Here is a 27,817-nt window from a genome sequence, read left to right on the forward strand (position 1 = left end):
TTCGTGGAATCGCATGTTCGAATCCCATGCGGGGATGATCATGTGCGAGAGGATTGCTGGACTCCTCGTCGCCGTAGGGTGGTTCGCGTAACCGCTGGTCGGTTACGGCTTCCTCCACCATCAAGTCCATGCTTCCGAAAACAAATAACTGGCTAACTAATCCCATACCCGACCTGGACTGGTAACCGTACGAGAGGCCGTGGTTCGCCATATGATTAAGACGTTCTCTTTTTGTGTCGAACAGGCTCCCTCCCTTTCGAACAGAAGTTCGAAAAGCGTTTTCTTGGCTAATTCGAATATGGCCGTGTTGTGTCACGTGACTATGACATATTTGTTATTTCAATCGCCTATTAACCGTACTTCAGCTGGGTAAAGTGTTGCTGATTTGTTTCGTCGCATTCAATCAATTACGGTAAACAATGGTTGTGTGTGGCGTGAGATTTTCATACGAATAAACATTGATCATTTAGTACAAAATTTGTCAGACAATGTCTTGGGGCTATGTGAGTAAAATATTATTTTTTTTTACTGTACCTTAGCTGTTTTATTTTTGTGAATTGATCCCTAAACTTGGGACACTGATAGGCCTACTGCTGTACTGTGATACGATGTTTCATACATCTAATCTCTAATAATAAGAAAATATGATACATGTATCTGGAGTTATCACCGGTACTAGCTGTTTTTTAGTGAAACCTGTACCGGTATCTGTCCCTGATTCTGTGCTTTCTTTGTTTTGTGGTCAGATGGTGTAAAAACTCGGTAACTTACCAGTAGTTACATAGACAACCTGCCAACCCTATAGTGATGAAGAGTCCTGTAATTCTCTGTCACTTTTTTAGCATTCATGGGGTTACAGTTACCGTAGTACAAGAAAAAAAGTGATTTGTAGCCAACAAAAGATGCAGAAGTCTTAAGCGCCTATATTGTATTTTGCAACTGTATAAGCAACATCTTTTATTTTCGATTTTTTTACTGTTCATGTTAAAGTCACACCATGGTTCTTCACACCATGGTTCTCACCATGGAGCACACTCTGGATATGGTCACCATCAACAGTCTGGATATTATCCTCATCCGCAACAACCTCAGTTACCTCCTGGATGTCCACCAGGAATAGATCCTGTTGTCTTTTATTGGTTTCAGGTGTGTATTCTGTGATAAAAAATTTAGATATTATTTACTCAATTAAAAATTGCGACTAGGTACTGGAGTACACAATAGGACATATCTAGACAAGATGAAGCTTTGATCTATAGACCGTTTTTGGAAAGTATTGTTCTTGTTAAAGACCAAATGCTTTGAAAGTATTGAAATTAATGATGTTGACAATGCCTTGTTTTGATATATTTTACTTTCATTTATAAGGATTGATTTCCTTTTTTAGTCTGTTGATCAAGATGGATCCAAAAAAATATCTGCAGATGAATTAAGAACTGCATTGATGAATAATAAGATGAAAGAATTCAACCACGAAACTTGTCGACTAATGATTGGAATGTTTGATAAGAATAAGTAAGTTTATCAGGTTGAACCTAAAGGCTTCATTGTAACAGAAATTCCTATTTTTTAGTATTGCTTTTTTAAGATATGTTTTGCCCTGGTTGAACCTCAGCAAGATGTTCAATATTTGGAGTGATATTTAATTTTATTTGACTGTCACAACTAAAACATCAAAAATTGCAAACTCTATAATCCACATTGATGTAGTTTAGTTAATTTAAAATGAAAATATTTGTTCTCTATGTAAGAATATGGATATCTATCACTACATATTCCATAACATTAAATAAATAATGGAATATTTAACACAGCATTGGGTTTCATGTTTAGTAATGGACAAAGTGGGTCTCAAGCAAGGCAAGTGAATTTAATGTAGTGGTGTAGCAATAGTGCTTAGTTTTGTGATTGGTAGATATAACATACCTGACCAAAGCAAAAGTAGTCTTTATGTAATTTAAAGGTAAACAGAAGCAAATCTTGATGTTGTTTTGTAAGAGTTATGGATGGATGATTTAATGTATTGTTGTTGGGAATTAACACTAATTTTAGTCATTGTAGTATAATGTTTTTCCTCAAGTTATTCTTAGATTCAGGGAAGAAATGATTGTTCCTTTGATCTATCAGATCTAATAGTTTTTACATTATATGCTATCATACATATTTTGGTACTCCTGAAGTATGTGCACCAAGATGTTGCACAACCTGAACCCTAACCTTGTACACAACCTGAGTTCAGGTTGTGCGCCATCTTGGTGCGCATACTTTAGGAGGTCCCATATTTCTTTATTTAAAACAAATTTTCCAGTTCTGTTTTATATAGAGTTGTTGTCTACTTTATTTTTTTTCGATTACAAAGACTTTTTAGGATTATTCATGTTTTCAACTTTTAACAGAATATTATTTAATACAACACAAAAATAAAAAAGTAAAACCTGTTAATGAATATGTAAGGTTGTAAGCTATAAAATCTGGTATTAAATTAAGTCTTTCAGGGTATAACTTATCCCTTCATGTATGACTTATTGTTTATATGGATAATTGGATTGATGACCTTGTTTGAGATTCGCACCAAAAGCCAATGATCAAATTTATTCAAAAACACCAAACACTAAACTCATCAGGATAGAACTCATTAAAAACCTAGCTCTGACTCCATGAAATTCTGTGCAAGCGCTCCTTTGTCAAAACTCGGGCAATCCAAAAACTTCACTTTTTTCAAGTATTTCATATTTTAATAGGGATGGTCAGATTGATATACACGAGTTTTCTGCTCTTTGGGGTTATATACAGCAGTGGAGACAATGTTTTGATTCGTTTGATACTGACAGATCTGGGAATATCGATGCGAATGAACTGTCAAGAGCTTTTGCAACATTTGGTTACAGATTGTAAGTGGTCAAGTTGGAAATTGGTTATGCTACGAATGAATTATCACAACGAAAATATTTTTTTTACTCTTCATTTATAGGTCAATGGATTTTACCAAACTTGTTGTGAGACAATTTGACAGAACGTCTGTTAATACCATCGATTTTGATGATTTTATACAAGTTTGTGTTATGTTGAAAACTCTGACAGATAAATTCAGAGAAAAGGACCGTAATCAGAATGGGAATATTCAGCTAAGATATGAAGAAGTGAGTACTTTGATAACAGTATTTATCATACCATTATTTTTATCTATGTGTTTTTTGTTTTATCCAGTTTCCTCGTCATGACTATTAATTTATTTAGTTAGTAATTGGATGTATTCAGCATCAACTAATGGATATAGATTATGTTGGATATGGTTGCTTTATCCCTTGTATGACTGGAGTTTTAAAATTTTCTACTTTTCTCTTTCAGTTTCTCGAAATGGTTTTGGACAACACCCTCAATATGGTTTGAGTGAGAAACATTCCAAAGTTTGTATTGAGACTGGAGAGTTGTTACTTTAATTTCGTGTATTATAATTCTTATTGCTTTGTTTGTTTACTATGAAATTTTTTTCATATTTGTTTTATGATATTTAAGATTTTTAGAGTTTAATCGTAATTTTCTTAAGTGTGGTGGCTTTTGATGCTGCAGTATTTTGTATACATTTTAATCTCATCTTCAATTTGGCAGGTTCATAAACAAAAATCTGGTACATAATCACTTCTTTTTTCGGCCCAGAATAATGTCATAGTGTTGCACGCAATTTTTAGTGCCACTGAACTGTCTCATACTCTGTATATATTATTTGGTGTGCTTTCAGCTATGTTACTTTCCTGCATTCTCAATAATTTTAATCAACAATTTCCCTATCCAGACCCACTGAATTTTACCTATTTATGCACCAATTCAAAAACCACCCGTTTTTTTTTTAATTTTGAGTTTTTTGAAAAATGATAATTGCTTGGTGCCACTGAATAAAGGAGTCACATCCAACCTGAAATATCCCATAGTTGTTTCATTATTTTTTAATGACAAAGTCTATCCCAAATTGCAAGGATTTGAATAATGCAATTCAAGCTACCTAAAAGCAGATTGCACTCTCATTTCTAACATTATGTCATTGCCTCAATTAATTTAATTGTTTTAACAGTTTAATAAATTATATTCAAACTTCCTATATCTTGTTTTAATTGCTGTAGAAGTTACCAGTTTGATCTCACCATGAAGGAGCATTATTTTGGGACTTATTGGGTGATACTGGTGGTGAATATCTCATAAAAGTTATAGAATAGTATTTGGATGTGGGTTCTGTGAGTGTGTGTCTTTATATTGGGGCTTACTTATTAAGCTAGTGAAGATTTATGTGCCCCTCATTGACCATTGCTACTAAAATTATTAAAAACAGACCCACAAGTCAACCACATCGGACGGAGAATCAGGCCAGTTGCCAAAACTTCAAAATGGGGTTCGGACATGAAAGATAAAAGCACAACATGGACGATCTCACCGTGTGACATAGAACCTCAGATAGAATAATGGTTCTCAAACTGGGGTCCGCGACGCGATTTTAGGAGGACCGCGAGACGGCTTTAGCCCCGGCACAGACGCACTTTGATTTGAAGTAAAATTTTGATGTTATGCTTTTACAGTGTTTCTCCAAAGCACGACACGCTCTACCGAAGACATTATTACGCAACAAACTTTGGCGAACGTGGCAAGTACCGCAAATCAGAGCGTATTGTTTGTGGAAGGCGTATGCATCTGATTGTAAATATTTTTCGGGATAATCTGAAAATGCCCCCCATCATAAAAAATAAATTTAGATATAACGATTCACATGTAAAATTTGATTTTGCTGTGATAAGTGCTGGAGGAAAAGAAAAACCACAGTGGTGCCGTCCTATCCCGATGTCGCTGAGATGGCCCTAAAAACGCTCATTCCATCTACAATAACTTACGAATGTGAGGCAGCTTTTTCTACGCTACTAACTGTTAAAACAAAATGTTGCAACAGAATGTTAAAACGTGAGACATGATTTGAGAGTTGAGTTATCCAAAACAGAACCCAAGGTAGAAAAACTAATGGATGCCAAGCAGGCTCATTGAACTGTTTTAATGTCATTCAATAGAATAGATGATTGCTTGATATACCGCGTTGCTATTTGCTTTCATTTTTTGGTGGCCCGCAAGTCATCAAAAAATTGCAAGGGAACCGTTATGCATAATTTTTCAAAAAGTTTGAGAACCACTGAGATAGATTGTGATAATACAGGTCAGTGAGGTAAAGCTAAGGAAAATAAAGTGGTAAACGAAGACACATTACCCGGATATTTAGGGCCAGACAATAACTCGTACATGTCATGAACCATGTTCAGGGTCTATTTACCAGTGCCTGGCTTCGTCCATGATATCTACTGTAGTGCCGTTTTAGTAAGAAGACATATTCTCTGTGACAATGGATATTACTCCAGGCTTGATTGACCCCAGAAAAATTCTTACTATATCTGCTTTTTGGAAATTTTTATAATGTACAGTTTGACAATGATTTCGCGATATGGCGTTCTGGATGGCTGATAAGTTGTGTAATTGCAGCCTTGTCTATCCAATATTTTTCCGAAATACCTCTCAACTACTGCAACTAAACTAATACTCCCCGGAACACAAAATGACCAACGTGGTCTTTTATAAATGTATGTTTATTCGTCTCGTAAAATCAGTATAAAAGAGTTACGGTAGTAATTATCAATACTGAAGACGGGATGTATGCACAAGGCCATACTGGCCTAAAACACACGAATGTGCGGCATGCACCCCTTATGATGAGCATAAAATACAATAAATCAAATACGTATAAATTCCGGAGGCACATCCAAACGATGAAAATGCTGAAAATCCGTCGGAACAAAAAGTGTCCGAGGGATGCTACAATTTTAATTGTTGTGCCATCAATGACTGGTTAGGGAATAAACAAAGAATTATATTCTATACTTGAAAATACACATTCATGAAGAATCCATGAAGCTACAAGATTTCAGATGAATCTCGGACTTCTGTAGCATTTTGTGATTTTTTTGGGCAATAATCTGGCAACCATCATAAACGTCAAGTAACAGACAGGCTGACAGATCGAATCCTCTTGTAGTAGTGTAATGTCGTAGTGCTGGCGGTACGGTTTCTTTGTCCATGTACGAAATCGGATTTCACAGCGTTATGTTTATTAAAATAAAGTTGATGATGTGATATTTTCTTCTCGGGATACAACTTGGAAATCGTTTTTCACTTGGTCGAATCACCTGAAAGTTTATGTCGTGTTGGTTATGTTACAGCATTTGAATTCGTCAATCTAAACAGTCATATGGAGAAACTAGAATACGTGAGCAGAATTTTGTATCTTTTTTTAAATCTAATCAAATTAATGCTTGCCAAGTTAACATTTTCACTTTGTCATGACATTGCTTAGTATAATACGGCACCTGATCCGTTGAATCATGTGTCAGTAGCCATATTTTGGGCCAACTGTCATTTCTCGCCAATATTTTCACGAAATGGTCGGTCTTTTATTTTGATTTCGATTAGTGCGCCAAACAATTGGGAATATGTCTTTTTAATGATGTTTATTTTTGAATTATCTTTGTAACTCATGTATACTAATACGATACTCACGTACGTACTCTATAAGTATACGTATATTATACTCATAGAGTGGAGACAACACCATCCCCCAAATTTAGAAACGTCAAACCCAAAGTGACTACTACCAATGCATGTCCTCACTTGGTTTATAGTCACTTTGGTCAAACCAGATTAGGTATTTAAAATAAATTTTCCAGATGTTAAACTCCGTATGCCTGGCGGCATGATAAGCCGTTTCACGCATGAACCGAACTTAAGATTGATTATCGAAAATCAAAAGTTGAAATGACGTGTCCTTATAAGCTGTAACCAGGAGGGAAAAGGGACCTTTTAAACTTTCTATTAGCTCGTTCATGATCCCTTTCATCCTTGACCAAGTAATGTTTCAAAAATGTGAACATTTTACTCGACCATGCATGGCGGGTGGAGTGTTAAAATCGTAAACAAGAGTAGATCGTGAAATCAATCGTGAATTTCGTTATAATAACGCACACTGACCCGTTTACGAATTGTTGCGCATGTTATCGTCGAAAATGATTACATTCGTTATATTGTGAGCATTTTTGCACTGATGATTATGGCGTGACATCATCAAAATCGTCAAGTGGAGTGGTGAATTTGCAAATTAGGTAAATAAATTTGTGAATTACTCGGTAACGATTTTAGCTATAATGATCGCCGGTGTATTGTTTTGTTAACAAAAAAACGTTGAAACTTTGAAGGAATTAGTTATAATTGGCGCTGTCTGACACTATTATGCACAAAAGCGCTCGAGCGCAAAATTTTTCTAGCATATGTAAAATATCATTCAAGAAGTGCTGTTCAACGTCATCTCGTCTTATGACCACGTAGAATTGCCTCTATTGCCAAATTATTCAATCACAATCTTAAATCAACATTGGGGATTGCGCAATCGCAGCTTTAGTAGGTTTATCTGTAAAATAACATAGATACCATAGAAAAGCATTTAAAATTAATTTTCGCCTTAATAAATATCTCCAGCCCGGTACTGATAATAATATTACCGTCCGCTTAAAAATGGGACGGTAAACTTACACACGTTGATTAGTAAGATCAAAGCCAACGCAAAAGATAAAAATTAGAATAAAATTAATTTGGGGTTTAAAATCAGTCCTTGGTGTCTTTAACAGCTGTTGCCGACGTGAACGCACGGTTATGCCCGAACTATAAAACTTCGATATCTGTAGACCTTCAAGAATTAATACTTGCAAAAAAGACAAAGGACGGAAATATAGATCAGGGCTACTCAACTGGCGGACCGCGGTCCGAATCCGCCCCTTTCGGGTATTCGATTCGGACCGCGCCTAATTCTTTATTTTGAATTATTAGCCCCACTTTTGAAGTTTCCTTCCAAAAAATCACTTTTATAGATTTAAATGTATATATGAAAAACTATTACGCCATAATAAACAATCTTGATTAGCTAATAATCCTTAGCCGACCGAGGAAGCGCGTGTTCAAGGATGCAGAAATATAATTTCTGAAAAGACCGGACCCAATATTTTTAAAGTTTCGTATGCAATATATCGCCGCCGAAACGATCGCGGGGATAAAAACAATCAGCGATTATGATGAAATTGTCCAGCATAAAAAAACGGTTCGCTGCCGATTTTTCAAATTTTTTTATTTTTTATTTCCGAAAGGAGTATCGACCGTGGTTCTGGTCTCCTGTCGTGTATAAAAAATATTCGTTTCGAAAAAAATATTCGATTTTACCCACCCGTAGTTGTAACTCCTTCTTCGTTTTTAACACAGGCAAAGCAGCATCGAGTTGTTAATCATTATGTATCAGAGCAATATTGATATCCGGATGCGTGTTCTAAAGGTTTCCGAGTCACAGATGTGAAGATGGGGTAAGTGGTTTTTCGACATTATATCGGTTCAAGTGTTTCATGTCTATCATAGAAATAAAATGTGTTATGGGCAATTCTTTATACCTAACGCTCTGCAGTAAATATGCGTAGTCATGACACATAGTACACAACTTTAGAGAGTTTTGGGATCACTGTGATTACGCAAAGTTAATACATTACTGATAATCCAATACTTCTCCCAAGTGTTATGCTGTCTCAGTGATGGACTATGATGCTCCCGTGTCCTATTAAGCAAGCACGCACTATTTTAGAAAAGACTTTCCACCAATATCTATGAAGTATACATGAGATAAAATGTATTTATCAATATGCGGAAGATGCTATTTTTTCAACTGGCATTCCTCAGGAGAAAAAATTTGCTTTCTAAATCCTGAGAATCTTCATACTTGGATTTTGGTCAAGAGTATCTCGTTATTATCAATTTAAAATTATTGTTATTAAAAATTATCAGAAAATATTATTGCTTCCGTGGCAGTGACTTTTTTTAGCGAACAGTTGAAAGTTCGACTCCTAGTTTTGAAAGCCCTGCTCCACCAGAATGTTGAATTTCTTAGTTATTCCTTTTAACGTTAGAGCCATGAAGCAGTCGATACTCATTTTGCTTATAACATTTCTGGGGAATGATAAGATAACACCCAACGCGTTTTTAATTCTGCGTACTAGTATACCGGTAATTGTTTTGTTTTTTCACATTTACAATATATATATATATATATATATATATTCGTTTTGCATTTTTGTTGATCGGTTTTCGTCGTTGAAAATCAGGGTTGAATTAGGGAAAATCGCTCTCACGCATGTTTTTGGCTTCCAAAAGACGCTTTCTATTAGCTCTGCCAATTCGCATCAATTTTTTTTCAGAACGTGCATTAAATATAGTTTAACCTTATGTGCCATGTATCGCGAAGGCATATTTATATTCGCCAAACGACTAACAGAGACTTCTGTTTAATCATTTCGCCAACTACAGTGTTTCTTTTTCAAATATAAATAAAGCATGTACACAAATTAAATAGGTAACAAAAAGTATTTGCAGTTGAATCAGACGGACAACGGGGAAACCAGTTTTGCCATTTGAATAGTATCTTTCGAGAATGTACACAACAACGAAGGTTTAGGACGAACTCTTTTAGTAACAGTAATTCTCCCATACACAGGCTCAAAACGTGTGAGGCTGTGTGAAATAAACAATCTAGCTAGAATAAGTTAGATCAAGGATCGGCCTGAATAAATATTGAGCAATCAACCTTTTTTGTTGTGCCAGAATTCTTTAAATAGCTATTTGCCGACCCTTGAACTAGGCCGAAGTTTCAATTCATATTTTGCTGTCTCCCGTTTCGAGATGAGTTTTCGCGCATTTATGTTTGTTTTCTTGAACTAGCCATATTTTTAGTGAGTTGAGTTTTTCAGAAAAACATATGAAATGGAAGGTTCTTCAAACAATGGCGAAGAACTGAAGTCTAGGCGTCGAAGCAGCTCATTTTCCGTAAGATCATTGAAATCGCCGCGTTCTGAAAATAGGTCACACGGTAGATCGAAGAATGCCCTAGAACACAAGGAGATTATTTCCGCAGAGGCCAGCAAAACTGATGGCGATTTTTCCGAGCATATGAGAAAACTCAAAAGCAAGCATTCACATGGAATTAAGCACAAGCATCCAAGAAGAAAACATACTGTTATTAACGAGAACGATCTCATCGATAATTTGAAGCGACTGACACCCCTATATCGCCGTAAAATATTTTTCGATCAATTGAAGCGGTACTGGTATATAATTGTAATCGCTGCTGTTTTGCTAACTGGAATATCAGTGGGTATTTCACTTATATTTTTACCCCAAAGTAGTGAAAGATTAATTGAAGTTGAGACTCCGCCGAGTCCACTGCATGGCCGATGGGGTGTAGTAAGGATGAACGACATGGGGGTCGAATCAATTGTGCAGGGATTGAAAAATGATAATCTATCTGTAATAAAAATTGCAGAAGATTCAATAAAAAGTGTGTACTTAGAAGCTGGACTTCCGATTCAAAAAGTAAAAATATTCTATTTTAATGGTTCCAACACACAACATGACCGACGTCTTGCTACGAACAAAAACACGGTTGTTCTGGAACATACAGCATTTTTCAATGAAAGTGCCGAAGTAGGCGAATTAGATATTGATGCTATTGTACGCACTGTACGGAAAATTTTATCAATCAACGATACCTGGATATTTGACCCAAATTTATTAAGCGTTCGACAAGGCTCTAATCGAGCTGTTGCGAATTCCGTAGATAGCTTTGTGCGTTCTGAATTTCCCCAACTAGATTTGAAATCAAGACGAGGGAGAATGGGTTTTGCGAGTAAAGTAACACTTTGTGAAGTATTTTTTAATGTTTCTAATGGAAAAGTTTCACCCGATATTTGCCTTGTACCTGGAAGAATTCGCACTGGTCTAGCATGCTACATTTCTTGCGATGACAATTTTATTCTGACGGGTTCTAAGGTACGAACATGCTTATCCAGTGGTGCCTGGACTGGCTCAGAGTCAAGATGCGAATTACCGTGTCCTCATATAACGCCCCCAACGAACGGGATTGTTGATCCAAGATGGTGCAAAATGGTAAAGGCGAAATCAACGTTGTTACTGGGCATGAGCTGTAACTTCTTCTGTTCGCCCGGGTATACTCTAATTGGGAGCTTCAGAGCCGTATGCCAATCAGATGGAACTTGGTCGTCAATGCCCCCAACTTGCAAACGCGTTTGTCCGGGTGCTGTCTTTCCAGAAAACGGTCATGTTGTGCCGACATCATGTTCCAGTAATTGGGTCAAGGAGGGGACATTCTGTTCTTTTTTCTGTGACGATGGTCATGTAATACAAGGCAAAACAACTGCGACATGCGATAGTGATGGATCATGGACAACAGAAGCTCCGGTGTGCAAAAAGAAATGCCATGCTTTGCAGACATTGCATAATGGAAAGGTTCATCCAAGTATTTGTGGCGAAGATAAAGCTGATGTTGGAACGCGATGTACCTTCAGTTGTGGAGAAAGTTATAAGTTAGTGGGATCAAAAGAAAGATCGTGTGATGTAACAGGTCAGTGGACTGGCACAACATCGGAATGTGTCCGAATATGTGCAAAAATAGGACAACGTCAATATCTGAAAATGTCTCCAGAATGTGCACTTCAAACATCTCAAGCAGGCACACAATGCAATATGTCATGTGTTCGGGGGTTCGAAATAGATGGCGCAGAAGTACTCACATGCCAAGATGATGGACTCTGGGATAAAGATCCACCAGTTTGTCGAGCAACTTGTATACGCTTCGAAGAACCAAAAAATGGTTACCTAATTTGTTCTGGATTCAGCGAAGGAGCTTCGTGTTCACTTTTTTGTCCAGAACAATATGTTTTGTTCGAACCGAGTTCTGTGGTGTGTCGCACTGACGGGGCCTGGAGCGAACCTATAGGACGTTGTGTCAACACTTGTCCGAAATATATGGTTCCTGATCACGCTAAGCTTCATCCAACAAAATGTGGACTGGAAATGAGCTTGGTCGGCCAAATATGTTATTTTGAATGTAACAACGGTTATGGTATATCTGGTAATTTCAAAACAGAGTGTTTGGAAGATGGTACGTGGAGTCACAATACTACTATCTGTGTGGAGGAACAACAATATCTGATACAAATTGATACCAGCGAATTAAAAATGTGTTTGATACTCGAGCAGGAAACCTCTTTTCTATTGAAAATTGAGTGGGTTGAATGCATTCGAGGTATGCAATACACCAAGTGGACAGTGTTGCCAAGTGGTCTTATCAGAAATGTAGACTCAAACAAATGCTTGGCCGCAGAAGGATTGGGTTCAATGTCCTTTCTGGTCGGAAAATCCTGTGACGAAACTGATAAACTTCAAATTTGGAATTGGCCATTTTCTTCAGATGAAGGATATTCGTTGAAGCTTAAACATTACGATCTATATCCTTGGGAAGGTTATTCTTCGCTTTCAAAAACTGTTATAACCAGCCAGATTACTCATTTAAAAGCGAGTTGGAAGCTTTACGACCTCACAGCCAGTAGAGTTTCTTCATTTTATGGTGCTTTCAATAACGGAGGATGTCCGCCTTTAAAAAATGGTCAAAACGGCCGTTGGTCTCCATCATCGTGCTCTCAAATTACAAGTAGAATATATTCGTATTGTACATTCGTTTGTTCAACAGGGTTCACTTTCCGTGACCAAGACCTCGAAAGCCAATGCGTAAACGGAATATGGTCGAACGCAATTACTCCTAATTGTGTTGCTGGATGCAGGGGATTGCATACGGATTCAAAAATGTCGATTGCCCCAGTTGCGTGTCACGATAAGTATGTTGATCAGGAAATCATTTGCACAGCATCGTGCCCGACAAATACAATTCTTGTCGGGGAAAAACACTTGGTTTGCTTGAAAGGAGGTATTTGGACGTTTCCCCCACCAATTTGCGTACCGCTGTGTAACACTTTAGTTGTAGTTGGAAGTGGATCGATCAAATCGTCGGATAAATGTTTTGACAACAGCGGTTTGCATCGCAATGGAAGTTTATGTGAAATAGAGTGCGCAGAAGGCTTTGTTCTTTCAACATCTTCATTTTATCGTTGTGTGAACGGGGCATGGGATAACGATCAACCCGTGTGCCAGAGAAAATGCAATAAACCAACTTTCTCGAGTCACGGATCAAGCAGTTGTATGAATGGCCCAAGCTTTTATGTAGAAGGAGAATCATGCACGTATACATGTGATACTGACTATGCCATGTTAACCAATATTTCAACAATCAAATGCCTTTCTTCGGGATTATGGAGTCATAATACGCCAGTATGTAAGCGCATTTGTCAAGGTCTACCTATTGCAGTTGGAATGTCGTTGACGCCATCTAGTTGCTCTGGAACAGGGGATATTGTTGAAAATACAATTTGTACAGTGTCATGCGATGCTGGTTTTATTCTTTCTGGGTCTCGTATTCGAACTTGCCTAGCGTCGGGAAGCTGGTCTGGATATACCAGTAGCTGTGTTGTCGATAGACAGTTTTTCATCTGGAATAACCATGATGAAGATAAGCGATGCTTGTATGCGAATAAATATTTGCTACAAAATACCTATCGTCTAGTGCTTAAACCGTTTCATCTATGTGTAAAAACTGATCCAATGTTTATATGGAAAGCTGATGAAGATGACAAACTTCGAAATGTCGGAGCTAACTTATGCCTGGGTTCTGAAAGCATTCGAGATAATGCACTGATCATTCTGAGTTCTTGTGAAGCATCTCGGGCTATTCGCTGGCAATATGTGTTACGCCTTGGTCGATATGTAATTTTGAATAATAACGGCACACACTATCTCCGCAGACATGACAACTCGCATGTTGAGTTGGACTCGTTGTTTGACGAAAATTTTGAAAATCGCAGCTATTACGGATGGAAAGCGACAGACTTGGATTTAAATGAGGGAAGTGTGTGCGGTATTGCGCATAATACATGTCCCAGGATTAGCCTCCTAGATGGAACATATTTTGTTTCAAGTGACTTGCATTGCCACTCTGCGGTAGATACTGGCTCTAATTGTACTTTATTTTGCCCAAGCGGGCCTCAAATAGGTAGTCCCTCAGAAGGTGTTCTTTTCAATTGTCTCCAATATGGAATGTGGTCCAATGTCAACATCGACTGTTCTTATAAGACATGTCGGCCACTAACTCTTCCATCGAATGCATCAATCAATGATGAAACCTGCTTAAACACAAATTCATCTACGACTGGCGATAGAGTATGTGAAATATCCTGTGACGAAGGGTCCGTGAAAATCGCAACGAACAAGCTCAATAAAGGTACAGTGTGCCTAATAAACGGAGAGTGGAGTGAACCTGCTCCAGAATGTCTTAGTAAATGTATGCATGTATCGTCCCCTATAAACGGATCTGTTTCACGCAATTGCAATGGCGAACAAGTGCTCCTCGATGGAGACACATGCGAGTTCTTTTGCAACTTCGATCATGAAATCGTAGGGAATAACTCAATAAAGTGTGTAGGAGGTGAATGGAGTGGTCCTGTGCCTACATGTGCTCTACTGACTACTAATCCTCCCATTAAATGCCCCGGTCTATCTCCGCCAGCCAATGGTTATCTCATGCCCTCATCATGTACTCAAGGTGCAGTGGCACACGGAACGATGTGCAGTATTAATTGTAACATGGGTTATTTACCGGATAGGACTATTCCAAGCAGTATCAGGTGCCAAGCTAACGGAGGTTGGACAGGACCTGAAAATCGTTGTTTAAAGATTTGCAATGTATTTGATTTTGTATCAGAGTCCAATCGGAATCATCAAAAATCTAAATTTATCATGTCACCAGAAAGATGTTTTGAAGGAAATAACACAGAAGGGGATTTGTGTTATCTGGATTGTGTTGACGAGTATGACATTTTCGCCGGCCCTTATGCTTATGGGTCACCGTTATATATTAAATGTCAAAGAGATGGAGAGTGGTCTTTGTCGGAAAATGAACATGAAAAATTATACAAATGCTTGAAAGTTGCCGAGTTTAAAATACAATCTAGGTCAACAGGACTGTGCATTAACGCTATCACTCCCACGTTTGTGGGCTTCACATCGTGTGATACGAATGATCGTGGGGTTCTGTGGGTATTTTATCACCATGTGTTGAAAAACAGGAAAAATCTTACTCACTGCCTCAACATTGACGACTCTGCAACTTCTCTATCAACATTGTCACTTGCGCCCTGCTCATTGACTGATGTCAGACAAAGATGGGACTGTGGTGTGAACGACCTAGAGTATGAAATCATTAATTATTATATTGGTGTTAAGCTCGTACATATTAATAACAGCAATAGAGTATTTGCCATTAAAATGCGGAATGCGGATTTTTCTTTGGTATCTCCTTCATTTTTTGACCCGAAAGACGGCAAGGACGAATGGACAAACATCGAAAATGAGCATATTTGTGGGCGCCGGACTAATGCGGATGTATGCATGATACACAAATGGACTACTATTGAGAATGGCGCTGTTAGTCCAAATTGCCAATTGAAACACTCCACAATACCGCAATATGACTTTATTTCAGTCGGCGAGGTATGTTCCTTTCACTGCAATGAAAACTACACACTTGTAGGAAGTTCAAGTGCCAAATGTATGTGGCGTGGAAGATGGGAGTATGATCAGGATCCAAAATGCGTAAGGATGTGTCCCGCCCTGGCAGTTCCAGATTTTGCCACGGGCACTAATGTAAATTGCAGCAGACATCCGTCAATGCCAGGCTCTCGGTGTGAATTTATTTGTGATTACGGTTTCATCCATTCCGGTGATTTAGTTCAGCTTTGTCTTCCGACTGGTACTTGGGCTGGAATTCAGCCGTTTTGTTATAAATTATGTGCACCCATTAAACACAGGCACGCGTCAACGATCCAACCACCGGAATGTACAGAAGAAACACAAGTAGCCGGAACAATATGCTCAACAGTATGTAACGATGGTTATGAAATTGAGGGCAAAAGTACCCAACTATGTCAGCCAAATGGTGAATGGTCAAGCCCACAGGGCTCATGTGCCATATTATGTCCAGCTTTATCGTCAGTAATCCATGGCATTGTCGCCCCTTCCGATTGCTTCAGTTCAAAAAAGATGCCTGGCAGCGTTTGTATTCACAGGTGCAAATCGGGATATAAATTGATTGGTGGGGAATCGAGAACTTGTGGTGCAAATGGGTTGTGGAGTGGAAAGATTGCAACATGCTTACGAAAATGCCCAAAGTTGTACCCTCCGTCAAATGCAGTCTATATACTACAAAGTGGCCACGAAAATGTGGAAGGTGCGATCATTCGAACGATATGTAAAGTTGATTACACAGTTGACAAGAATCCGATTCGCCAATGCCTTAGTAACGGTCTATGGAGTGGAAAGAAGGCTACTTGTGTGTACGAGAAACAGTTTCTTTTGTTGCAAAGTTCTCCGCCATCTCCTAGTATTTGTCTTTTTACTGATGAAAAATTGATTGTACGCATTTCAAATATTGCCCAATGTAATCTAAAATCGCCATGGTTCTTATGGGCGTGGCACGGATCTAACCAAATACGCAACGTGGGTGCTAATATGTGCTTGTCAGCTTCTTCCCGTGATTTCGGTAATTATCTTATACTTGAAAACTGCATTGATATTGAAAATAATCAAAAGTGGCATTGCTCTACTTTCGGTCATAAAAATGTCATATCTTTGAAAAATACTGATGCAATTCCTGTGTTCACTTCTCTTTCGCCATCCAAAGTAATTCTGCTAAGTACCGATATCATTATTTTTTTAAACAAGAAATCCATTGTTCCTCTTGCAAATTTGCAGTGGTACGCCATGACGTCGGAAAGCAACCACACATTACTCTGCTCTGCTAAAGACGCCGATGCATGTCACGGTTTGCAACCAAGCGAACATTTATCAATAACGCCCCAATGTCAATTGACCCCTGTGCCGATTGGAACCGATTGCTCATTCCAGTGTAAAAGTGGCTTTGTTCCAACCACTGATATTCTGACGTCGACCTGTTTAAATTCTGGATATTGGAGCAATGGTGTACCGAAGTGCGCGCCGGCCTGTGATGGCCTTGTCGCTGACAAACGTGTTAGAGCTACCCCGGAAAATTGCCTTTATTCTGTGTCGTTGCCAGAAGGACAGACCTGCCGATTTTCATGCCCGCCAGATTATGTACTAGTAGGAGATCATACTTTAACATGTTTGAACAACGGAAAATGGACTTCGAGCCCGCCGATGTGTAAAAAAACCTGCTCAACATTGAACATCCCCTTGCTTGGATCAGTAGTTCCAGAATTGTGTATTGACCTAGGTCTAAGACTTATTGAAGGGACAGAATGCGAGATTTCCTGCCTTCAACATGATCACATTTTGAGTGGGTCATCTAAACGTGTGTGCACAGAAACTGGCGAGTGGTCTGGCTTTGATTCCAAATGCATAAAACCTTGTAATATTGTTGATCAACCACCACATTCGATTGTAGGGCCAGCGCATTGTCTCCGACATCAATCTCAGATCGGTAGTATTTGTTCGTTTACGTGTGAGGCTGGATATTCTCCCTCTGAAACTTATTACAGACGGTGTTTAGAGAATGGGACGTGGAGTGGAGAGGAACTGTATTGTCAAATATATTGTCCCGTAATTGAAAATGTTGCCGTGGATGGCGTTATCTATCCATCAGACTGTTTGCACTTTGATAGTGCTCCTGGGTCGATGTGTAACATTAAATGTGACACCGGCTACGAAGTAATTGGCAATAAATTTGTCTCTTGCAACAGTGGAGGTACCTGGAACGGAAAACTTGGTGTGTGTACAAGAAAGTGTCCACGTCTTAAAAAACCTCTTAACGGTAACATTAAACCATCTGTTTGCATGAATGGAGATATATATGCCGGAACGGTATGTACACATTCCTGCCAAGAAAAGTATTTACTAAGTGGTTCCAATCTTAGAACATGTTCTAGACAAGGTCAATGGACCGGTACAGAAGCAAAATGTGTGCCTAGTTGTCCGCCTCTAGGAACTATCAAATTGGCTTCAGTATTACCTGTATCCTGCACCAAATCTTCACAACCGGTAAATACAAAGTGTACTGTGGGATGCGTTAATGGAACATTGTGTGCTGATGGAGCAAAAACGGTTTCCTTGTCATGTTTGCCTAATGGTTTTTGGAATCGGCCGTCGCCAAAACAATGTTTACATGTTTGTGATGTTTATGAGGTTGAGAATGGAGCCGTCGTTTGCGAAAATTCAGAAGAAAATAATCTTGGGGTTGTCTTCGACGGGGAAAAATGTACTGTGCATTGCCATAAATTTCACGTTCCGATAACTCATCCTACTTCAACTTGTGTCATGGGTAATTGGACCCCTTTTATCACGCGTTGTAAGTATATTCCATATCCACTCTTGATGGTGCAACGAATTGCCTTCGATACGAAGTGTTTGGGAATAGAAGAGTCTTTTGTCACCATGCATTCGTGGGAGGCGTGCAGGAATGAATCTTCTGGGACAAAGTGGGCTTGGAGAAACCACTATAGTATTGTTAATCTTGCCAGCGGTTTGTGTCTTACAGCAGTATCATTAGCGGTCGACGAATCAATTATTGTTTCACCTTGCGATGACCATAGTTCTTTACAAAAATGGGACTGTGATTCTGAAGAGCCCTATAGTATATTTTTGAGTGGGACCTTACTGGGCCCCGGAAGAAGATACCCTGAGTTGCCAGAAATAACCCTCCAGGAGGTCGGAGCACCAGAATCATTTTTTTATACGTTCAACCCCAATAGCAAGGACGAACTCGGGACGCTTTGTTCCGTGAGACCTCATCGAGGTTGTCCAAAATTGTTACTTTCTGGCGGAGTATCTGTAAGTCCTCATATATGCCGAGAAGAAATTGTGCCTCCTTCAACAGTTTGTACATTGGAATGTTTAAATATACATCATGTAATTTCAGGAGAATCAGTATTTCAATGTGATGATTCTGGCATGTGGATGCCCGATATTGTCGGAGAATGCGAACCGAGATGCCCACCTTTACTCCCAGAAGGGAAAGTACTTTTTGTAAACGAGTCGTGTTTATCAGAACAAGCGGCAGTAGGTACAATTTGTGAATATTCATGTCCATCTGGGTATGTGTTGCAAGCTGCGTCAAAAACACGCGAATGTTTAAAAAATGGAGAGTGGAGTGGAAATAAACGCGCTACGTGCAAATTATTGTGTACTGAATTGAAAGAGCCTAAAAATGCCAAACTATATCCTTTGCCTTGTACCCATGGTACATGTACAATACAGTGTGAAGTCGGCTATCGCCTTAACGGACCGAAGGCCAGGGTTTGTCAGGGTTTCGGCGAATGGTCAGGCACCGAATTTTCCTGTGTTGAAGATGTTCAATTTGCGATATCAACAAAAAATTTAGCTTTGAGAATAGCTATGTGTTTAACAGTAATAAGTGGAAATCAAGTTGTTAAGCTTCCATGCAAGCTACGTAACAAATCTCAGATGTGGCGATGGAGGTCACATCACACTCTCGAGAATGTTTACAGCGAGTCTTGCCTTTCTCTACGACAAGCAAACTTTAGTGATGATAAAATGCTAAAGATCACGGGGAAAACAGAAACGCAAACGGTTCATGACGCCGAAGAGAATACCGACGTCAGCTACGATTTTGAACACTTTCAAAATTCATCGCAACCAAGTGATGTGTTCGTCACAGACTGCAATTCAGATCATGTTAATCAGTATTGGGAATGTGATGCAACCTCACATTTAAACAAATTTCGTGTTAAACTCCCGAAACTTGGTTTATTTTTGGGGTCAGGTCCACAGTTCACCACCAGAATTACACTCAACAACAATTCCCACCCATCCCCACGCTGGATGGTGAACGATTATGAGGGTATCTCAACAATTTGTTCCAAGAGATTGACAGGTGTCTGTCCACCAATTCAACCAATATATGGTGGTGTAATCACTCCTGCACTTTGTACGTCTGAATTTATAACATCGGGTACGAAATGTCATTTCCAATGTGATGATTCATACATAATAGAAGGAGACCAGTCATCAATTTGTCGTCCGAGCGGATTCTGGACAAAAGATCCTCCTGTTTGTATTGGCGTTTCAAAATGTCCGCCACTTATGGTGCTGGAACCATTAATAGTTCGTCCGTCGATTTGCAAAGACAAGAGAATTTCAGAAGGAAAACGATGCTTCTTCCGATGTAAAGAAACTTATTTGTTATCAGGTACTGAGGTCGTTTTATGCACTGCGAATCAAAAATGGAGTGATCGGTTACCTACTTGTAACGTATTTTGTGCAACGCTGCCTCCACCTGTACATGGATTAGTATCACCCGAATCCTGTCAAAATTCAGAAAACGATGTTGGGAAAACGTGTTCTTTTAGTTGCCTAGAAGGTTTTGACATAGTTGGAGAGATAAACCGAACTTGTTTGAGCCGTGGAACGTGGTCTGGCAAGCAAACACTCTGTCGCAAGCTATGTCTCAAACTTGACCCAATCCCCCATGGCTTGATATCTCCTGAGCGATGTATGTTCAATAAAAGCTCAGCGAGTGGTACTTGTGTTGTAACCTGCGAAATAGGCTTTTGGCTAGATGGACAATCGCGTCTCGTGTGCAAGGATGGAATTTGGTCTCATGGGTTACCAACTTGTAGAAACAACACATGTCATAAATATTTAACTGAAGTAGATTCCATCATTTCCATAAAATATTCGAAATTGAATAATGGTGCCATTGTTAAAGGGACTGACATGAAATATGAATGCGACGATGGATACCGGGTACACGATAATAATGAACGTACGTGTATGTCTGACGGCTCATGGTCTGGTCCTAAAACGTTGTGTACTCCTTTGAAATGCACTTCATTACAGCGATTGTACCATGGATTTGTCGAACCTGAATCATGCATAACATCACTAGGCGTCCCAATCGGAACATTATGTTCTTACTCGTGTGACCATGGCTTTGCTCTTAGCGGCGCGTCATCGGTAGAATGCCTCACTACTGGCAAATGGTCGGAGAGCGATATTCCACAATGCCATGATACAAACACTTATTCTCATCATATAAACTTCCTAATTAATGAAAAATTTCACCAATCTAACAACGAGAAAATCGCATCTAATAATTGTATAGAAGCAACTAAAGGAGAGAACAAAACTCTATTCATGAGCAACTGCAGTCCACTATCTCCTTTCAAATTATGGCGGTGGTACGGAAGTTCAAGAATACAGAACGTTGCAAATCACTTATGTTGGGAACTGGAATCAAGTGGGCATTTAGTTCTGGGCAAATGTAATCTAAACATTACTGCACAGAGAGTTCATTGCGGCGACATACATTCCATATCCGCCAGTTATCAAATAAGTGTCAACATGGAATTAATAACGCACAGACTTCAAGCAACATCTAATTTTTCTGCTACAAATCTTGACTGGGTAGCAATAGATTCATCCACTTCTAATGTTGAAGGCGATTTGATTTTGTCAGAATCTTATTCACAGGGTGTTCCGGTTTGTACATATATGTGCGGAGGAACCTTCCATGACGAAGAAGGTAATCTGGCCACTCCTAATTTCCCGTCGTCGTACCCAGGAGATGTTCTTTGTAAATGGACAATAATTGCTTTAACAAAAACCATTTATGTCGACTTTTCATTAGTAGAGCTTTCAAATAGAGCCGAAAAGGGAAACAAATGTTTCACCGACAACATTGTAATATTTGACGGGGCCACCAGTGACTGCGAACAAAGCGACATTTTGAGTACCGTGTGTCATAGAAGGGATAATTTAAGAGTGAAGAGCTTGCATGGTGTGTTACATATTCAATTAACTTCTGATCATAATGATAAAGACAACGGTCAGGGATTTTCTGCTCGTTGGTTTTCAGAAGAATATCCACCCTTGTATCCAACGTGTGGGGTAAGCGAATTGGGTCCGACTGATTTTCACAATACGACAAACCATGGGTATCCATGGCAAGTTGTTATAGTAACTTGGAAACGTGTGTGTGATGCAACCTTTATTGACAAGAGGTTTGTAATCACGTCTGCCCAGTGTGTTGAACATATACATAGTGCAAAAGAAGTTGTCAAACTCATTGTCGCGTATGACTTTTTTACGCAGTCAGAATTTCTTCTAAAGTTCAAACGTCGACGATTCGATCACGCAGACAAAGTGTGGGTTCATCCTAAATACCAACCTGATATGTTACTTAATAATATTGCTATGGTGCGACTCGTACAAGGGATTCAAATGCCGGAAGATCTCTTACATCCTATTTGTCTCCCTTCTCCTGATGTCGGTCGTGTTGAAAGAGCTGGTGACAACTGCGTTGTGAGTAGTTACAAATCTTCGTTGATGACAAAACCATCTCAAACCTGGAGATTTACTAAAATAGCTACAGCACGTATACTCACTCGTGAAGTTTGTGACAGATTGTTAATTTTTGAAAGAGGCCTCTCTTTCGATAGTGGAGATCTTTTATGTACTGAAATGTTTTACGAGTCTGATCCACAATTGCCACTGATGTTTGAAAGTAAATACATTGATAACGATGGTGGAACCGTGTTACAATGTCTTTGGAATGAAAACTGGTATGCAGTGGGGTTATTCAATTTTGCTTTGAGTGATTCCAAAGACAAGCATTTTCATGTTTATACTGAGATAATTGCTAATCGAGATTGGATCACGAACACAATTGATAACGCCTTTTTGAAACCATCAAATGTTTTTGTTTGAAAAAAATTGTTTTGCATTTCAATATTATATTTCCATCTATTCATATTTGCATGCCCATATTTACAATATTTCCATAATACTTCATGTCAGATCATGATTTTACCCTTTGACAGTAGTAAACGATCTTAGCTAAACGACGGGACAACTTGCGTGACGTTAAACTGCAAACTGTTTCCCCGGCCAACAAATTCATATTTTATAAATAACCGTTTTGGGAAAATCAGTATTTGAATGCTTATTTTGTAAAATCATAAAATATATTCATACCATTTCAAGGAGACGCATTAAAAGGTTTGGGTGAATATGGCCACCATCTTACTACGAATCCACTGATTTGCCTCAATATATTGTTTCATCTTCAACTTTATATGTTATGATACAGTCTGTTTTTTGTGAGTTGAAATGCTTTTCATTATTGTCTTAATACAAGTGTATAAGTTGATATGGATTGCCACTTATTCTGGAACTGAGTCATATTTTACTATCGAAATGGATTCATTTGGTTGATTTCAATATTTTGAAATGCACCATATTATAGCTAGAGCTTGAAGCTTGTTCTCTCTCTGTGTTCTCTATCGGGTATTTGGAAATGTAATACGTAGAAATATTTTGCTTGTTTAATGCTTAGTTATTGTCTCAAAAATTTGATTATATTTCTAATAAAAAATGCCATTTTAAGCTTTATCGTTATTTCTATACTATTTTATTTCTAAATTTGGTACTCCCGAAATGTGTGAACCAAGATGGCGGACACCGGAACGTAGTATGTGTACCAGGTTAGTCCATAATTTCAGGTACAATTACTACGGGAGTCACTTGGCTAGTCCCCAAACTCGTAATAGAACTAAAATGAGGAAAATTGGAATAAAATTATGGCCTAACCCTAACCTGGTACACGTTCCGGTGTCCGCCATCTTGGTTCACATACTTCGGGAGTATATATATGTGGTGTTCACTAATTGATTAGTTTTACATAAGTATAAATCAATGACCTTCCTGCTCACCTACATTGTTTTTCGAAACTTCGCCTCCTGTCCAAATATATTTAAAAATAAAACAGATAAAACAAGAACATATTTACTGACTTCTTGCAAGTAAAATATAAATTATAACTTGTGAATTATTGAACTTCACGTCAGAGTTTAGTTCTGACAAACATCCGGCCGTTGTTTTGAGAAATCTACATCATTGTAGATCAATGGTCCACGTTGCGATGCATTGGTATAATTTTTCACGGATAATTCTCAGTATTTTTCACATGCTCAAACGTTCGTATCACTAATTTATTATGTTTGGATTTTTTTATCTCATTTTCAAAAGTGCCAAATCTATCATTTCTTGCATTCACTAAATGCTACGATTTAAGAGAATTACTTTTTGTTAATGTTTGTTCGTGTTCTTTTGCTTGACGATTTCTTGTTATTAATTGGAAATTTATTATTAAACCGCCTGATGAATTGACTGTTGATAGAACGTTAATGTTCAGGGCTCAGGCTATAGGTACAAATTCATTCCTCGGGATGTAGTTGGAAATTATTCTCTGTCCACTATACATGAAACACTCACGATAACGCTTTATTTAAAAATAGATGTTTGAATGGTTTATAAATGCTTACAGTCGCCATAAACTAAACTTGCTTTGAATTGAAAATGCATCGAAAATTGACTCTCGCATTATTTATCTAAAGTTCAATGGAATCAAATGACAGTTATCGGTGGGATCAGGAACCGTTTTATTTTATTAAAACATTGTGGTTCAGGTCTATAATATGCGAGCGGGGGAATATTTATTTCATACTGTACAATGTACAGAATTAAGTGAAGTTATCAAGCAAATACTTCGTGGTTGTGGGTTCATTTCGGGACATATTACTTGACTTTTTCGTGTTGCAACTTGAAAACCGTAAGAGAATCCCGGCCTTATAGTATTTGTTGCAAGTGTGTGGCTATAGGTCTATTTATGTGGCGTCATGCCATCATGTAAGGCACATATGTATTTATATATTCTTATCTATTCACTTCCGTATACAATATGTCGGCAGGTTTAATTGCGTTACACTAATTTCAGGTTATTATTAGGCTTATAACGATTGAACATTAATTATCATTCTATTACTTAACAAATAATACTATACCTTTGTCGAAGTTTCGTGATAAGAGTCAAGTTGTAATCGCACCTTTGGAATACCCAATTAGGCGCACTTCCTCTCGAGCGTCTAGCACATGTCATCGTACTAACAACAATGAAGTCTGTGATGTGCTTTGAAAGATCCAGGAGAGAGTTGTGTATGTTGAGTGATTTAACTTAGGTAGCGTTTAATTTCGGGTTATTATTACGCCAATAACGACTGAAATATTATTATCACTCTATTAATTGGCTCATCTTATTCATCTTTGCCGAAATTCGTGATAAGAGTCAAGTTGTAATCGCACCTTCCGAAGCTACTCAATTAGGCCACGTGTTCGCCGCGTCCCCGTCTCGAGCGTCTAGTGCACGTCACCTTGCAAGCAGCGAAGTCTGTGATGTTCATCGCTGAAGCGAGGAGAGGGCAGCCGTGACTTTGAAAAAATGCAGCCGCTTTTACCGGCGAATAAAAAGAGCTCGATTCGCAGCAGGAAACGAGAAACGCTCGTCGCACATATAAATACTCGTATCTGATTTAGGATATCACACACTTCTCTGCCATCCATCTCACAGTACAACGAAGCAGACTCGAAAACAAGAAGGCAATATTGTTTGCACTAATCTACTATCTGAAAATATCATATCGCTATACCAGGTAGGTGAACGAAATATCATTGCTTCAATATTCATTGTATAAGCATTCGGAAATACATATATTTATAGGCAACGGTTTTCTGGTTGGGTTACTTGAAGGAATGCAGATTATCTATATATATATATATCTTATAATAATCACCGAAATGTCGAAATAGCTAAAATAATCATTAAATTGTTCATTTTCACTTTCACCGTCATTTAAGTTGAACCAATCACTTCAAGTATGAGCTTATCAATGGTATATTTTACCCATGGCTGATTACAAGCATGGGTTAGTATTTGAAGAGAAATACTCAATTACGAATAAAATACTAAACAATACATTTACTATTCATTTGCAAAATAAATTTTGTGCATTGTTTGCCGTGGTCACAAATTCCACATATACATATATCTATTTTCAGATTTCTACGTATCCCTTTCCTGAACTACAATCAGGAATTTCAGTTCACTGAAGAAATGAATCCCACTGCTAACGGTTCACATCACATGGTAAGTTTTATCTGATACTGCATTTGTGGGAATTTTCGTTAATTACATGGAATTCGTCACGGGGTATTACAGAGTTTTTATCACTGGCTTTTGTTACCTCCGTTAGTGACCTAACTTAACAGTGCACAAGTGTATCCCGCCAGGTTTACGAATTTCTCCTTCACATCGTTTTTGTTTTCTTAGTCTATCGCGACAGATTAATAAGCTGATAAAGAATGGATTGACCTGAATAGTATTAATGACAAACACTTGTCAAAATGCTGGTAGATGTATTCAAATGTGCGATTTCATTTAATATCTAATTATTCATTGACACACAGGCATCGAACGATCTTCAGAAACTAAACATGGGATTAGATCAGTGGACTCGGGCTCTGAAGCGTTTACAAAGCATATCATCGAATTCAATGCCAGAACAGGAGCGTTTGAAAATGAGGAAAACTGGTTCATGTACGAAGAATATGCCTGCATTATATAATTACAGCAAACAAAGCAGTATCAGAACAGGTTTAAATCACCTTACCAGCACTCAGAGATCGAATGTGGAAATGCAAAAGCTCAGGATCCAACTGCAAACAAATGGATTCAGTTCAACTATAGAATATTTTCGGGAACAGCAAAAAATATTGACAGAATCACTTCGACGAAAGTCTACTACGACAAATCAATCTTCCGCCAATCAAACAAATTGTGATGTCAGTGTAATTAGCAACAGTCCAAATGTTACTCATCGAGTGCGCAAGCGAAAATCAGAAGATAATAAAATGAACTACACGACTCATTTAAACGAGTCAAGTAATCCCAAACAAGCCCGTGTGGATATGAGTTTGAATATTTCCATCCGCAAAAAGAAAACAACACCTAGAAAAACCACTTCATCCAATGACATCAGAAAAGTATCGCAGGTCAAATATACTCCACGTAAACCTTGTTTTTGGAAAATGATTGTCTTGAGGCAACATTTTCTCGCAACTCGAAACTACATGAAATGTGCTGTTTGTTGATGTATTATTATATAATATTATTTCAATTTTTTAGATTCAGATTTTATATATTCCCTTTATATGTAATACTTTATTTAGATTCACCTTTTTTGACAATTTGATTGAATAAAATTTTCCTCTCCGAATCATGTATGACAGTTCGGAGTGCGTTTAACCAGAATTACATAGTCATTTGAGTTTCATTAACCCAGGCTTTATTGTTGAATAGAGCAATTGTATTTGGTTGCAAAGATCTAGCAATTCTGTGACTTGAGGATAACAAAACGTTCAATACTGTGGGGGCTTTGGCATATATGTCCGATCACTATCCCAATTATTACGGCCTTAGCTGAAGTGCGAAACGCGTTGCGTGTGTAGAGATAATTCGTCTTGACATTCTACCACTTTAATTTCCAAGTACAAAACTTTTCAATGTTTTGATGTTATGAAAAGTTACGTTGATCGTCCTATCAGCTGAAGCCTCATTTGCTTCATTCCTGTTTTCATTTCTCAGCCAGAAATCTGGGTGTCTCAAAAACGTCGCGCCCCTCATGACACACTTGCCCCAATTGTCACACTTCTGTCACGTGTCCCACTTGCCCTACGTGTCCCTTTGCCCCACATGTCTCACTTTGCATAATATCGTTATTATTGGAGTGCCTTCGTTTCGAGGCCAAAAAAAATCCGAATCCTTTTATCCGAAGAAATTTTGCATGCGCGTGAATTTTCGTCTGCGTTTAATTTTATCAAATATCCTGCTTTGGCTTTAGATGGACGCTCTATTCAC

At 38.3% G+C, this 27,817-nt stretch overlaps 3 protein-coding genes across 5 annotated transcripts; all 3 read left to right on the plus strand.

Moving 5' to 3' along the window:
- The first annotated feature begins 112 nt into the window (after positions 1–112).
- LOC120340555 (sorcin-like) lies at positions 113–4,094 on the plus strand. 3 transcript variants are annotated; one of them, XM_078120155.1, is made up of 7 exons: positions 113–502; positions 1,005–1,146; positions 1,388–1,515; positions 1,834–1,860; positions 2,742–2,891; positions 2,972–3,140; positions 3,349–4,094. In XM_078120155.1, exons 1-7 carry the CDS (start codon positions 489–491, stop codon positions 3,388–3,390), a joined length of 672 nt encoding a protein of 223 aa, XP_077976281.1. In that variant the 5' UTR covers positions 113–488; the 3' UTR covers positions 3,391–4,094. The 3 variants fall into 3 exon arrangements, with proteins under 3 accessions (XP_077976281.1, XP_077976280.1, XP_039264774.2); XM_078120154.1 differs by having other exon boundaries at positions 150–503; positions 991–1,146; XM_039408840.2 differs by lacking the exon at positions 1,834–1,860 and having other exon boundaries at positions 181–503; positions 991–1,146.
- A 1,724-nt stretch (positions 4,095–5,818) lies between these two features.
- LOC120340507 (uncharacterized) lies at positions 5,819–25,039 on the plus strand. Its single transcript, XM_039408783.2, has 3 exons — positions 5,819–6,292; positions 8,329–8,426; positions 9,858–25,039. Exons 2-3 carry the CDS (start codon positions 8,422–8,424, stop codon positions 22,771–22,773), a joined length of 12,921 nt encoding a protein of 4,306 aa, XP_039264717.2. The 5' UTR covers positions 5,819–6,292; positions 8,329–8,421; the 3' UTR covers positions 22,774–25,039.
- Positions 25,040–25,333: 294 nt separating this feature from the next.
- Positions 25,334–27,211, plus strand: LOC120340849 (uncharacterized). Its single transcript, XM_039409234.2, has 3 exons — positions 25,334–25,553; positions 25,960–26,047; positions 26,368–27,211. Exons 2-3 carry the CDS (start codon positions 26,015–26,017, stop codon positions 27,049–27,051), a joined length of 717 nt encoding a protein of 238 aa, XP_039265168.2. The 5' UTR covers positions 25,334–25,553; positions 25,960–26,014; the 3' UTR covers positions 27,052–27,211.
- The last annotated feature ends 606 nt before the right edge of the window (positions 27,212–27,817 follow it).

This window comes from Styela clava, chromosome 14, assembly GCF_964204865.1.
Source record: "Styela clava chromosome 14, kaStyClav1.hap1.2, whole genome shotgun sequence".
Taxonomy (NCBI): Eukaryota; Metazoa; Chordata; class Ascidiacea; order Stolidobranchia; family Styelidae; genus Styela; species Styela clava.